The sequence below is a fragment of the Anolis sagrei genome, chromosome 2 (assembly GCF_037176765.1).
Source record: "Anolis sagrei isolate rAnoSag1 chromosome 2, rAnoSag1.mat, whole genome shotgun sequence".
NCBI classification, from domain to species: Eukaryota; Metazoa; Chordata; class Lepidosauria; order Squamata; family Dactyloidae; genus Anolis; species Anolis sagrei.
The window spans coordinates 91454433-91469847 of record NC_090022.1 but is presented as its reverse complement, the minus strand read 5'-3'; the positions used below and the strand labels follow the sequence as shown (position 1 = coordinate 91469847).

Genomic DNA, 15415 nt, shown 5'->3' with positions numbered 1-15415 from the left:
GGAAATGCAGATATCTGGTTTGTGGGAAACATTGGAATAGAATAACACTCAAGTAGAGCAGAGAATTACATATTCAACTATATTAGTAACTGTATCAGATTTATCTGTAAAAAGAGTGCAATGTGGGAGAGAGGAAGAAAGATTTGGTTTTTATATTCTAGATTTAAGGTTTTATTTTGAAGAGCTACCCCAGGAGTAATATGTAATTGATTGCACACAGTTCTGTAGAAGTGCTTTATCTACTGCTCTAAGTGTGCTGAAAAAAATGCACTCATTCTCTGGCCTTTCAGAAACTTAAACTGACCTTCTCTAGAACTTGTCCCTATGGGACTTCTGGAGTGCTGTCCCTAGTTTGATTGAAGCAGAACAAGCCCCCTTTATTGTGTAAATCTGTTTTCTAAAAATTCAAAACAGGTGTTTTAAATATAAAGCATTAGACAACATGCAGTCAGTTTGTATAGTTAAAGTATGCAACCATAGCAAAAATATATATCTGACTAAGTTGTTTTATCAACATTATTTTAAGGTTACAAAAATTATGCTTGAAAAGCCCAGTAAAATAAATTCCCTCACCTAAGACAAGCATATGGTTTTTGTTAAAATAGTTCAGTGGGCTTAAAGGGAAATTTATTAGAATTTACCAACCAAAATGATTTCTACATTTATTGCTGTGGGTTAGCATGTGTTTATATTGAATTGGTCTGTTTTGTGGGAGAAGAGGTGGGAATAATAAAAAAAAATCCATAATAAGTATGATAAATGGCTTTCATGTTGAAGCCAAGTCTTTTCAGATTCTGAGAGAAGAAAAGTGTGTTTTTTTAACATTTATTTCATCCATTAAGTGACTCCTTGGAGGATCCTAATACTTACAAAGCAAGTGCTAAATCGCTTAGGGAAAAAAGAAATCATTTTTCAACTGATTTTTTAAAAAAATCCTACTTTCAAGGAGGTGTGAAGTAAACATTGAAACTATTATTCTTAAGTGTTCTGGAAATGAAATTTGCAGTAAGGAAGGACTATCATGCAGAGCAGAACAAAATATAATCTAAAAAAGTAGTGTGTAACAATTGTATGTTGGTTAGAGTTAGAACCCAAATGTAGCATGATGAATCTCATTGTTTATAACTGATGAAGACATTAAGGGCGAATGGAGTATAGCTTGTTGCATCTTAATCTTTTGTTCTTCTCACTGATGCTCACATATGAAACACTTTGTCTCCTTCATTAGGGGCAGTATATGTCACCCAGTCTTTGGAAAAGAGAGATTTTTTAAGCCTTGCAGGGTACATGGAGAATTCTCACAAGCGCAATGTTTCACAACTTTTCTGTGGTGCCTAATTACTGTGTGCACAACTTTAGACATAATTCTGAACTGGAGTTTTTAAAAGACGGAAGCGAACACTTCTGGTGTCTTTTCTGGTTGTGCCAGAGGAGTGGGGAGATGATGAGTTTGAAGCTTATCTCATTGAAATAAAGCTAAACCATTCAGCACTGTGGCAGATTAGGGCCTGTATTTAAGAGCACAGTAGTTCTGTTGCTCCTCACTATACATGGGAAGTTGACATGTTCTGTCAGCTATACACAACTCTTGATGTTGCCTTTCAGGTCTAAAGACAAAGTAGAGGGTGTGGAAGTTAACAAAGAAAAGAAAAAAGAGAAAGAGGACAAAGAAGAAGAAAAGGACAAAGATGTCAACGTATGTCAGATACCATTGTAACGCTTAACTGTTTTCATTGTTTTTGAAATATGCATGTAGTTTTCTTGATTTCTTTATTAAGATTAGCAGAACTAAACAAAATAGTTCAATGCTGAGCTTCCCAAATAGGATATAAATTGCAAAATGATGTCACTAGTTAACTATTGGTGTAACGAGAAAACAGATCAGTGTCTAGCCTTTTTTTTTTTTTGGCAGATGCCCAGAGAAAGAGACCCTAACATGTATAGGGTTATTTTCTTTGGTAGTCAGGAGGAAAAGTAATAGTTGTAACACATTACAGGCAGTCCCTGACTTACAAATGACTCATAGTTAAGAGCAGGGATGAGACAACAGGAAGTGAGAGAAAGCTATCCCTCAGAAGGGAAATTCACTCCTGAAAGAGTTATTATAGGAAAAAGGTGTCTCAACTGAAGCTTTATCGCCAATCCTTATTTCCATAACAAGCAATTTTTTTCAAAATCCAATTACCACAGGGACAGAAAGTGAGGTGAAATCTTCTGAACAGGTGCACAGTCAGATGTACATAGTAATATTGTTTTCCCTATGCTATCCAAAACTTTAAAAAATAACTTGTGGCTGGAGTTATACTTTAAGAATGTACCTGTTCCGACTTACAAACAGATACAACTTAAGAACAAACCTACATAAGCTATCTTGTTTGTAATTTTGGGACTGCCTATATATGTCAGATGTACATAGTAATATTGTTTTGGTGTACTTAACTTTCATGATAAAAGTTGGTTCTGCCGCCGACTTTTGACAAAAGTAGAATTTGAATGCTTTCTTTGTCATAGAATTTTGATCAGAACAAGCTAGAAGAGGAAATGAGAAAGCGAAAAGAGAGAGTAGAGAAGTGGAGAGAAGAACAGCGCAAGAAAGCCATGGAAAATGTAGGCGAACTGAAGAAAGAAATCGAAGAGATGAAACAGGGGAAAAAGTGGAGCTTAGAAGATGATGATGGTATGGACTTCTGTTTAATTTGATGTGGGTCTTTTTTAATGAATGCTAGAAAGGGTTGGAAGGCCTGGCTTTCTAGATGGCTATTTTAATTGGGTGATTTAGTAGAAGCTTTTGGCAGTTTGCTATGCTTGGTTGTGTGTTGCTATAGAAGTAAATAAAGAGAGGAGGGTTATGCTTAAAATACTAGAAAAACTTCTCAACTATAGAAAGTTGTTAAAATCCTACAATGTGTTAGCAATACTTTAAAAGCAAGATCAAATAAATAACATGTATTTATTAATGTGATTATGCAGAAAGATCTTGGCTAGTATTTTTATAAATGTCATTTTACAGAAACATTTTAATCAACTTGTCTGTGAATGACTGACTTCTATGCTCACAGTTAGCTGTATTCCAGAATGTTTAAAACTCGGTTTAAAAGTTTTCTGTTTAAATTAGATGATGATGAAGAAACAGCAGAAGGGGAAAAGGAAGGTAATGAGATTGAAGATGAAGAATTAGATCCATTAGATGCATATATGGAAGAAGTAAAAGAAGAGGTGAAAAAATTTAATATGCGAAGTGTCAAAGGTGGAGGTGGAAGTGAAAAGGTACATCACTTTTTAAATTTCTGTTTAGGTTTTAAATTAGAAAGTTACACTAATTCTGCAAAACCTTGGTTCGAAATTAGTATCAAAAAGAGTTGTGTAAATGGCAGATTCATGTTATTGGTTAAATAAAATTGTAATACACAAAACTTAAATTTTGTTAAATTTTAACAAGTATGATAATTTGTTTTTCAAGAAATCTGGTCCAACTGTTACTAAAGTAGTTACTGTGGTGAAAACCAAAAAAGCATCTCCGGAGACAGAAAAGAAAAAAGGAGAACTCATGGTGAATGACCAAGATGCAATGGAGGTAATTAAATTCTTTATTTTGCCAACTGAAGTTCCACTTGGAAATATCATATACTAGAAAATACTTTAGTTATGGGAGGTACTCATCATTTTGTTTGAATGACTACTCTGTGCATATAATAAAGTTTTCAAATTAAGTGTAATTTGTATATAGTATATTTTATAGAACTTTTTATATAGATTCATATTTTTCAATATGTGAAAAAGTAGGATAAGGAATGTTGCATAGTCTAGTAATATAGTCAGCTGTGCTGCAAACTGTACGGAAAGAGGATGTTGTAAGCTTTCTGTCACTTCAGACGTTCCAGTTTTTGTTTTTTGTTTTTTGTTTGCAACAACCTCTCACTCTGGGGCTGATGAGAGTGCCAGTCCAATCTGAAGGGCATTAGTCCAGGGAAGATGATATAATGCTACAACCTTTAGTAATGTCCTCCTGCAGAACTGGCATGTGGTCTACAGGCCACATTAAAGCTTAAAATGCTTAGTTGTTAATACTGAGTTATTGTAATTCCTAGTCTGGTCTTCAAAGTGAGATAAATGTGTTCAATAGAAGGCTGATTCTTACTGAGGTTTATACCCAACAAGCACTGAATGTTGGGAATTTGTAATTGAACAGTATTCCTCTGAAGAGGAAGAAGTTGATCTCCAGACTGCATTGACTGGATACCAAACCAAACACAGGAAATTGCTGGAACCAGTGGATCATGGAAAGATTGAATATGAGACATACAGGAAGAACTTCTATGTTGAAGTCCCAGAACTCGCTAAAATGACACAAGAAGGTAACATGAAATTCAGTCTCAAAGTTACTGAACATCAGTGGATTAGATGCAGAGATTCTTATAGCAGAGTTCTTCTTAGGGAATCTCTCGTTTTGTAGGGAGGGAGGCAGTTTTCTCTAGTTTTTGCTTCTTCCTCATGTACCTACATTCTCATCCAGTCTGTAGAATGAGAAAACACTTCAGAATACCATGGGAGCTTGTGCAGAAGGCTCCATGTCCTTTGTGGAGCAATTGCCACTGGAGTGGCTGTAATTTTGCAAAGGAGGGAGTCTTTCTTCCACAAGTGGAATATTTTGTATTGAAGCTAATGTCTTTACAATATTTTCTAAATCTGGAACTACACTGCCCTACATCCCAGGATCTGATCCCAGATTATCTGCGTTGAACTGATTACATGAGTCTACATTGCCAGATAATCTGAAATAAGATAATCTGGGATCAGATCCTGGGAAACAGGGCAGTGTAGATCCAGCCTGATTTCTTCTTTGTTATACCACACTGCTTTGGAAACTGTTGTAGATAATCTGTTTTTGGGAGCAGTGTTCATAGCATCAAGAGATTAAGAGTACTCTTGGGGGTTTCTGGTTTCCTACTACAGTTCTCTGTAAATGTACATTATATTCTAAATAGTCACCGTTGTAATGCAGAAAGGTTATTAAATCTTAATACCCTTTTCAGGAAATGAACTTCTGCAATAGTCACTCGTGCTCCATTTATAGAGAACATATTACAAGGGTACAGCTACTAATATGGAAAAGTCATTTGCTTACTAATTAATGTTTTGTGTTTCAGAGGTGACTGCATATAGGCTGGAAATGGAAGGGATTACTGTCAAGGGTAAAGGATGTCCCAAGCCAATAAAAACCTGGGTGCAGTGTGGAATATCCATGAAAATCTTAAATTCCCTGAAGAAGTAAGTGAACAATATATGAAAATCCCACTTGCATGAAGGGTTGGTATGGATTTTTATATTATATGGTAAATGTTTTTAATTGTATTTTATGGTATCCCGGCATCAAATTGTTGCCAACTGTAAACCGCCTTGAATCGCCTTCGGGCTGAGAAAGGTGGTATACAAATATGGCAAATAAATAAATAAATAGTCTGTTACCTTATTTATTGACACATAAGTGTTACTTTAGGACAGCTGGTTAGGATGTACAAGAAATTCCCCAGAAACCATATGATTCAGGATTAAAGGTTAGTTGCAGGAAACATTGGCTGGAAATCTATTGATTCCTTTTATACTATTACATGGTATCATTTTATACTATTTATTTGCATAAGCAGTTGTTTTTCAGAGGTTGCAGAAGTGTAGTTTGCAAACAGATACCCCCCCCCCTTTGAAAGTGGGAAATTAATTGATGTACAGAAGATGAAATTATATGTGGCATGAACTCATATGTAGCAACTGTGTTGGTAGATATTTATGCTGTACAAATCTTCTGTAGGGTCTTGGTTCGATTCTACTGTATCATTAGTTTACTAATCATAGAATTGTTGAGTTATGTTTTCCATTGTATTTAATATTTAAGCTGTGTAAATAACTAGTACATTCAGAAATGCAGTGATGGGTCATGTTCTTGAGATACTTTCTATTTTGATTCCTTTAAGGCATGGATATGAAAAGCCAACTCCTATCCAAGCTCAAGCTATACCTACCATTATGAGCGGACGTGATTTAATTGGCATTGCTAAAACTGGAAGTGGAAAGACGATTGCTTTTCTGTTGCCCATGTTCAGACACATCATGGATCAAAGACCATTAGAAGAAGGGGAAGGTCCAATAGGTACAGAAGACATCAATCACAACATTTATTTTCAATGGCATGATATTCCAGTGTGCATATTAATCTTTAGTGAATAAAAGTTGAATTGAAAATGAGCTGTCAGAAAAAAGGTGTGCAACCTCTTTGGCCTCTAAGGCAGATCTGCACAACCCATGACCCTCCAGCTGTTTTGGCTTCCAATTCTCAGAAGCCCTAGCCAGCTTGTCCAGTGACCAGGAATTCTGGGAGTTGGAGGCTAAAACAGCTGGAGGGCCTTAGGTTGTGCAGGCCTGCTCTAGGGCAACAAGTGATGCTATTTTGACGGTATCACATGCGTACATGCAGAGTTGTCTGTATATCATGCAGAGACCACTCTTTCCAGTGAAGAAAGAGCCATTTTTCATGGCAATGGGCGTAGTGCTGTTGCCTTCCAGATTTCTTTTACGAAGGGAAATGTTACTGTTTATGTAGTTTAAGCATAGCTAGGAGAGAAATAGTTGCACTGAAACTACAATTGTGTTTTTCTTCTACATGTTTTAGGAACAATAGCTTTGTGATTACAATTCCAGTCTTTTTTTGTTTCAGCCGTCATTATGACTCCTACTCGAGAATTGGCATTGCAGATTACGAAGGAGTGCAAGAAGTTCTCTAAGACCCTTGGAGTTAGGGTTGTGTGTGTATATGGAGGAACGGGGATTAGCGAACAGGTATATAACAAGACATTCCATCTCCTTCTCATTTTCTTGGCTTATGCTGCTTCCAGTGTACAGATTGTTTGGAAGCCTTTTCCTTAAGTTTCAAATTCAGTAGTTTTGTAATCAATTGATTGTACATTCTGGTTTGTTTCCAAGAAACTCATCTAATATAACAAGGTTTGTGGACTTTTCCCACATATGTGAACTTGTTCACACACAAATATATATATGCTTAAAATTTATGAAATTTCAAGATTTTTATCTAACTATTTTAACTGTAGAGCTGATTTCACAATTTGTCATAGTCACTTTTATTCCATTTCATATTTGTGATGTCTCATATTTCATAATTTGACAAGAGATGGAGGAACTAAAGACATTTTAGCCTAGGCTTATCTAGGACTTTGAAAAAATGTATTTCTCTATATGAGCCAGTCTATACTCTCAGATCTGTAGGGGGAGGCTTTCTTTTGCTCCCAACATCATACCAGGCTCATCTGGTAATGAATGACATTAGAGAGCCTTCTCAGTCATTCCCAAGTAATAAAGCACTTTCCCACACTCTCCGATTGGCCCTGTCTCTGTTTTTCCCCCAGAGCAGTTAAAGGAAATAAAGCTTTTTAATTTTAATTTTTAAAAATTAATTGTAACAATCTATGAGATTTGCAAAATAATATACATTAAGAAAAAGAAAAATGCAAAGGAGAAAAAAAGAAAAAAGCTTAAAAACCAAACAATACTGAAATACTAAAATAAAATACTGAACCCTAACTAAAACAATAACGTACTGAAACACAAAATTGCTCTTCCAAATTTTAATGGCATAGAGAAGTAAATAATATAATATTTTGTAATTACAGTGATCATGCTAGAATGAATGGTAACCATAGCTTCTGATGATTAGACTGTTAGGTTTCTTTTTGTTCAAAAAGTTCCAATCCCCCCTCCAATTTTTTGTTTACTTAATTTATATCCCACCTTTCTTCCATCACGAAACCCAAGGCAGCGTACAAAAAGCCCCTTCAATTGGCTTATCATTTAAAACTGATGTGAGTTTGCCAGTTTGGGCTGGCTCAGCAACTTTAACATCCTGTTCTTCTATTGGCTGTGCTTCTGTCCAACCCCTTCTCTATTTTCAAAATGTATTCACTTTTTAATGACACTGTTACCATTTTTACACGATCTAAATCAAACTTATTTTCTCCAACCACTGTGGCTGGGTCACTGTTATATTGATTAAATGTATTTTTTAGTTTCACACAATGTGACCCAGTTAAGATCTTTGACTTTCTTAAGAAGCATGTCACATGTTTTAAACCCCCAGCTGTGTTGTTCAATGTACAGAAGGTAATCGCAAAACAACAATTTCCATTTTATTGTATTTTGTTTTGAAGCATCTTTTAATTTGGCATTTTTACTTTTATATTAACACTTTTAAAATTTTATTGTGCTTTTAAAATGTATGTGTCCTTGGATTCTGTGTTGGGAGAAAGGTAAAAAACTAAGTAAATGAGTAAAATAGATTGCTTACTCACATTGAGCCATATCCCATCTTGAAAAAAATTCATCATAAAGTTCAGTGACAGACATTAGAGAAAAGGCAGCGGATAACTAAAGTTAACAACAACCATCACCATAATTGGGCAGATGTAATCTGTTGATCGAAGGTTAATCCTTTCATTTGCTATTGCAATTTTTGGGAAATTACTGTAGTCTATCTGAAGAGAATCTCCATATTTTTCCTTCTACCCAACACTTTCTGGAAGTAGCTTCATTTCCCCTGTGTGCAGGGCAGAAAGGAACTGGTTGTCAGGAGAAAAACAGTGCTCTCCCACAGATCCCAGGGTTTCAAGGACAGAGGAGGGAGGAGGGCTGCACAGAGCCGCTCTGAAAGCGGTATTCAGCCGCAGGGTCTCCAGTTTTTTAACCATAATACAGAGAAATGGTAATGCGAAATGGAGAACGTTTGGTTCACATCTATTTACAGCTATGTGTGCATAGTAATTGTTATTAAAAAATTTTTTTATGATGTTATAAAATCTTTAATAGTAACCTCTGCTTTTTTTTACTCACTTAGATTGCTGAGTTGAAAAGGGGTGCGGAAATAATTGTTTGCACACCTGGTCGTATGATTGATATGTTAGCCGCTAATAATGGTAAGAAGAGAATTCTTTGATTTTTAAGTTTTAAGCTTTGCTTTTAATTGCTTCCAGAATTCCAAGTATCTATTGAAGCTGTGATATCTAATGTGGTTCATTGTCATAAAAATGGCTGTTCATTGCCTTGGATGTAAATTTTTTAAATGTTTAATGGACAATAACTTTGCTAGAATAAATATATCCATTTGAATTTGTACATGAATTGGCTTACTTAGAATAACCTTTTTTGTTTCTTCCACATATATTGAAGTTCTATGGTCTATTTGGTGCTTGATGGCATTTATTTGACATAATATTTATTCTTTTTTTCTGAAGAAATTTAGCTTTGTTTTTTCTAAATTGAGGTGAAGTGTTTTTTAAAAGTATATAAATAAGTTTTGCAACTAGAAATAGATAAGCTTTTACTGAGATATTGCAGCTTTAAAATGTTTTTTACTGCCATGTTGCATGTTTCTGAAATAGTACTTGACAATTTGTTTAAATATTGAACTTCAAAACGTCTACTAAACTGTTGACATTTAACTTCTGTGGAAAAAGTCCCTTCAAGAATTGTAGAACTGGGCTTCCAAGACTAAGCCATCAAAGGTAGGTGCATCAATGCTGTTCCCAAGTAATGTTCAGTTTTAGAAGTTGACTAAGTGTTGGAAATGTTTCCAGTTTTGAATGTTTGAATATTAACCTGGTGTATGCGGAGTTAGGCCTAGAGAAGAAAAAAGTCATTGTATTCATTTTTCATTAGTAACTTTTTAAAAAAATCATTAAAGCAATATTTTGTCATGCAGATTTAGGTCCCTTTACTTGACTAGAACCTTACTTGTTGTGATCTGTCCCTTAGAGTACAGAATTAGAGCATCACTTGGAAGGAAACTGGGGCAAAATATATCATAGATGCAGCTGAAAGCATTACCTACTTCAGGGACCTTCAAACCTTTTAAACAGAGGGCCAGGTCACAGTCCCTCAAACTGTTGGAGGGCTGGATTATAATTTGACAAAAACATGAATGAATTCCTATGCACTCTGCACATATCTTATTTGTAGTGCAAAAAACACTTAAAACAATGCAATAATTAAAATGAAGAACAATTTAACAAATATAAACTTATTAGTATTTCAATGGGAAGTGTGGGCCTGCTTTTGGCTGTTGTTGTATGCTTTCAAGTCATTTCAGACTTAGGTTGACCCTGAGCGAGGGCCAGGTAAATGACCGTGGAGGGCCGTATCCAGCCCCTGGGCCATAGTTTGAGGACCCCTGACCTACTTCATTAGCCTGCGCAGCATATCCCTAAACTTCCCATAAGGTTTCTTTTGCCCTAAGTTTTAATGGAAGGCGGAGAAGGTTTGGATTCTGCCCCTTTCTATAACTGTTAAGGGGAAAGGGACACAGATAACAGTTTCGCCATTTGAAAAGTTCCCCTAAGCTTTCTTTTGGAGTACTGTATTTCTTCAGTTCTAAGACACACCTTTTCCCTATATAAATATCTCTAAAAATGGGGTGGTGGCAACAAAATTAGGGTGCATATTACAATTGATGGCATCTTACAATTGAAGAAATATGATATTAAACAGATGTAATTGCTTAATAAAACACACACCTACATGGGATTAGATCTGAATAGGAAAGCATTTCCACACATATGCATTCTTCTGATTCCCTGTCTCAGTTGTCATCTGCCGTATTACAGGGGGGATTTTAGACCCTCCAAATTCTGGAATGTAGCTCACATTAGGTCTGAGCCACTTTTGAAAATGGCGAAGGATGACCAGAGAACAGTCCAGCAACATCCAAAGGGCCATAGGTTGTCAATTTCTGGCATATAATGTTAGGAGGAGAATGTGATACGCTATCGCTATAGGCAGGAGAGATTCATGGCACACACATTGGGCATCCAAGACATTGTGCAGCTTGGCTGCAATACTGTAATCAGTGCAGTTTCATTTAAATAGAACATTTTATGATAATCTCCTTTAACTGATCATTTTAGTTTATTCTTTGAATCTAGACCAGGCATGGGCAAATTTCAGCCATTCGGAGTTTCGGATTTCAACTCCCAGAAATCCCAGCCAGCTTACCGGCTGTTAGGAATTGTGGGAGTTGAGTCCAAAACATCTGAAGGGCCAAAGTTTACCCATGCCTGATCCAGACCATTATATAAAGCAAAAAGGCATACTGTTCATAGGTCTAGATGTCAGTGCAATTGCAGAAATTATTAATGGTTAATTTTTTGTAAGTTTAGAATATGTTTTGAGACATTTTACTGTTGAAATCAGACATAGAACTCTTATTATTGCTTTCAGACTAATTAAAGGTTTATTTCATTCTAAATATTTTGAATTATAATCTATTTGAAGACTTTTGTGAAGACGTACTTCAGTTTGCCGTTGACCTTTGCTTTCCACACATGCGCTGTAATCTCTAATATGTTTTTTTCTAGGTGGCGCTCACAGATAATGGCTGATGTGGCTCGTTGCTTCACTTCAGTCTTAATTTTATGATGTGTTTTGGTGAGGGCTGTTTTATAAACTTTACAGGTTCTTCTGGCCCTGTACTGGTATGCAAGGGAAGAGTTTGATAAAATAATTGGCCTTGTGCATCAGTACACAATTGCCAATACTGTTAGAGTATTCTTTTCCTAAAATAAATACAATTTAAATATTTGTTTAGATGCTAGTCAGAATATGTATCTTTCATTTACATTTGTTGTTGGAGGGGGAAATAGCTGTAGATTTATTTGGGTTTCTCTTTGTGTTTTTCTCTCTCCTTTCTATAGGTCGGGTGACAAACCTTCGGAGAGTAACATACGTTGTTCTTGATGAAGCTGACAGAATGTTTGATATGGGCTTTGAGCCTCAGGTGAGAAAAAAATGCTAAGATTAAAATAATAATTGAAGTAAAATATTGCTTGAGTTCTGTTCTGTGTTGTCACTGCTATTGTGTTGCTCAGTGAAAAGTGCTTCTTAACTAATAAAAAATATTAAACTTCGTATGCTATTACCAAAAGTAGCAGGTGCATTGAGGGATCAGTAACAGAAGGATCCATGGGCTTGCCTTTGCAGATTTTGCCCTGTGCAGCAATCTGTGCCTAGTTCAATAAGCCAAATGCAAACTCATTCCAGGAACAGAAAACTGGTTAGAATGGAGAGTACAGGCAGTCTTCTGATTACAGACGTTTAAGAACCGGGGTGAGACAACAGGAAATGAGAGGAAATCTGCACTCAGGAAGAGAAATCCACTCCGGTAAAACTTATTATAGGGAAAAGGTGTCTTCAATGAAGCTTTCTCACCACTCCTCATTTCCACGACAACCCAACATTTTCAAAATCCAATTTTCACAGAGACAGAAAGTGAGGTGAAATCTTCTGAACAGGGGCACAGACGGCAAAACAAATGTTGCAGGGGTGTTAATCCTTCAATGTGCTATCCAAACTTTAAAAAGTGATTGGAGCTACACTTTTAAAATGTATCTGTTCCAACTTGCATACAAATTCGACTTAAGAACAGTCCTACAGAACCTATTTTGTCTGTAACTTAGAGATTGCCTATATGGAGATCTGAGAGTCAGCATGGAGCGTTTCTTTCTGTTTCCAGTTTCTGGAGTACTTCAGGGAAAGAGTTAAGGGCTGATTTCACACAAGAGGTGTGTTTGTCATTTACATGATGATTCCCATCTCAACTTGTGAAAACTGATTACTGCAAAGCGCCTGCTTTCTGAATTGACAAAGGCTCTGAATGGGGAGAGGGGGCTTGGATCGGCAGTGGCCCTTTCACACACAGAAATCATCATTTGGTGTCACAGTTCATACCTGCACATGTAAACTTACTGAGATTATTTCGAGCTTCCTTCAACAAACAAAATTGCAATATCAAAATGCATGTATGGTCAAGAGGATTTATCAGAATTGATAACCATGTTATCTGCTTTTAAAAGAAGAGTACCTGGAAAGGGCTCTTGTGTCTGCTCTATAGACCTCTCTTGTAGCATGCTGTGAAGTTGAATGTTGGACTACCAGTTAGAGAGATTGGATGATCTTGAACAACTTGCACTCTCTCAGCCTCAGAGCAAGGCCATGGCAAACCTCCCTGGAACAAATCCTCCCAAGAAGACACTGTGAAAGGTCCACTGAAGGGCTGCCATTAGTTGAAAATGCACAACAATGGGATCCTAGGTAGCTTTGTGGCAGAGATTGTACATTAAAAGATTTTAAAGATTTGCTTGACAGTGTTTTTGTCTCCTGTGCAATACACCAAGTTTGTTTAAAAATGAAAATAAAGACTTTGGTATTCCTCTAATTTTTTTGCTCACTGCAGGTTATGCGCATTGTAGACAATGTGAGACCTGATCGCCAGACTGTTATGTTTTCTGCCACCTTCCCAAGAGCCATGGAGGCTTTGGCTCGTCGAATACTAAATAAGCCAATTGAGGTCCAGGTTGGAGGACGGAGTGTCGTCTGTTCTGATGTAGAACAGAATGTGGTATGTTGCAATATATCTCTACAATCTGCTGCTTTGGTTTTCAAAAGACAAAAGTTACAGGCAAAAAGTATCTATTCAGAGCACGATCTCTTCAGGATTATGCTACAGATTAATGAAGTCTTGATGCAAAACTGCTTGTAGTTATGCTACAGAATCTTCCTAAGCTTTCAAAATATATATTAGGTTAAGCTTCCAAAATAGTAAGCCAGGCATGGGCAAACTTTGGCCCTTCAGATGTTTTGGACCTAACAGCCGGTAAGCTAGCAGGGATTTCTGGGAATTGAAGTCCAAAACACCTGGAGAACCAAAGTTTGCCCATGCCTAAGCAGTGGTTATGTTTATGTTATCTTGTATGAGTGGATAGGCTGGCCCAGATATCTTATGGTGGGGAGTTTTCTTTCCTTATGTTGAAAACTTATTATTTGTGTTGAGAGTTGCTGTTACAGCATATCAGGAATTTAAAAACTAATGTAATGGCTAACACTTTTCCTCACATTTAGACAGAACCTAAAAATTTGCCCTAAAGCTAACATTTGTGTGGAAGAATGCATTGGTTTTAAGATGGAATATGCAATTATCAGAGAGAAAGATTCTCTTGGCATTTAGTTGTCATTTATTGGTTATGGAACCAGGGGCCAGTTTCAAATATTATGATATTACTTCAGGAATTGGGTTCCAGGCTTACTTTCCACAAAAATAGCATCCTTATGTTCCATTACAAATCATTTTGAAAGACTGGTTTCAGAAGTAATTTGTGATGTTCCAGGTAGTTAGTACAGTGACAAGGTTCAGATTCTGCTGGGTTTGCATGAATCTGAGCTTCCCTTAGAAACCTTCCTAGATGCAGCTGTGGCTTTCCTGGCAAAACTACCTGTTTGCCTTCTAAAATTTAAAATAAGATTCACAGGCTAAAATTTTTGAAATCCCAATTTTACTGGGATCTAAATTTTGAGAAAAAAACTGTTTGAAATGTTCTCTCCCTGAATTGTGTTATTCTTTCAGATTGTCATAGAGGAAGAGAACAAATTCTTGAAGCTGCTTGAACTGTTAGGACACTTTCAAGAACAGGGAGCTGTCATCATCTTCGTAGATAAACAAGAACATGCTGATGGATTGCTGAAAGATTTAATGAGAGCCTCTTATCCTTGCCTGTCACTTCATGGAGGTAGAGGACACTTTTCGGGACTTTAAAATAATTAACTAGAGTAATAAAGCCTGAAGTGTTGCTTAACACCCTTACTACATGTTGTCCTCTGTAGGTATTGACCAGTATGACAGAGACAGTATAATAAATGATTTTAAGAGTGGAGTTTGCAAACTCCTTGTGGCCACATCTGTAGCAGCCCGAGGTCTTGATGTAAAGCATCTAATGCTTGTAATCAACTACAGCTGTCCCAATCATTACGAGGATTATGTGCATCGGGCAGGCAGGACTGGACGAGCAGGAAACAAAGTATGTAAACAATTCTTTTCCTCGTTAACTTCTTAAAACTGGTCTGATTAAGATGGTATATTGTTTGTGGGAGGTGAGGTAGTTTGTTGAATGCTGCAGGTGGGTTCCTTTTTTTTTATTTAATCAAGGGATTTAAAGTCTTTGTTTCAAATCACAAAAAAAATGATTATATTAAATCCTACTCCTCCCCCTGGAGCCTTCACCATGACATAATGACTGGGTCTAGATGACTTTCCAGTCCTGTTTTTGCATATGCATGGCAGGCGGGAAAGGGGTACCCCTTGCCCAGATTATAGTGGTTTCCACTGTTATACCAGTTGAATCATCATCATTGGATACTGCCCTTTGGTCTACATCAGAGTGCTCATTATGAGTGGTTTATATTTTCTGAGCATTCATTCAAATTCTAAAGTGAGAACCTGTTAATTTGCTCATTCCTTATATGTTAGTTGTAATCTGTGACCGATCAGGTGTGAGCAAATGGCCCTTATCTTTATTTTGAAAACCCTGAG

General features: G+C 36.5%; 1 protein-coding gene across 2 annotated transcripts in view; it reads left to right on the top strand.

Moving 5' to 3' along the window:
• The window catches only part of DDX46 (DEAD-box helicase 46), a 34948-nt gene that overhangs the window by 7724 nt on the left and 11809 nt on the right, over positions 1–15415 (top strand). For both annotated transcript variants that reach the window (XM_060765296.2, XM_060765294.2), the window contains 13 exons: positions 1606–1696; positions 2512–2677; positions 3116–3267; positions 3461–3574; positions 4190–4355; positions 5148–5268; positions 5970–6145; positions 6710–6831; positions 8897–8975; positions 11748–11830; positions 13286–13450; positions 14453–14615; positions 14710–14903. In XM_060765296.2, coding sequence (XP_060621279.2) covers positions 1606–1696; positions 2512–2677; positions 3116–3267; positions 3461–3574; positions 4190–4355; positions 5148–5268; positions 5970–6145; positions 6710–6831; positions 8897–8975; positions 11748–11830; positions 13286–13450; positions 14453–14615; positions 14710–14903 — 1792 coding nt within the window. The remainder of the gene's footprint in view (positions 1–1605; positions 1697–2511; positions 2678–3115; positions 3268–3460; positions 3575–4189; positions 4356–5147; positions 5269–5969; positions 6146–6709; positions 6832–8896; positions 8976–11747; positions 11831–13285; positions 13451–14452; positions 14616–14709; positions 14904–15415) is intronic.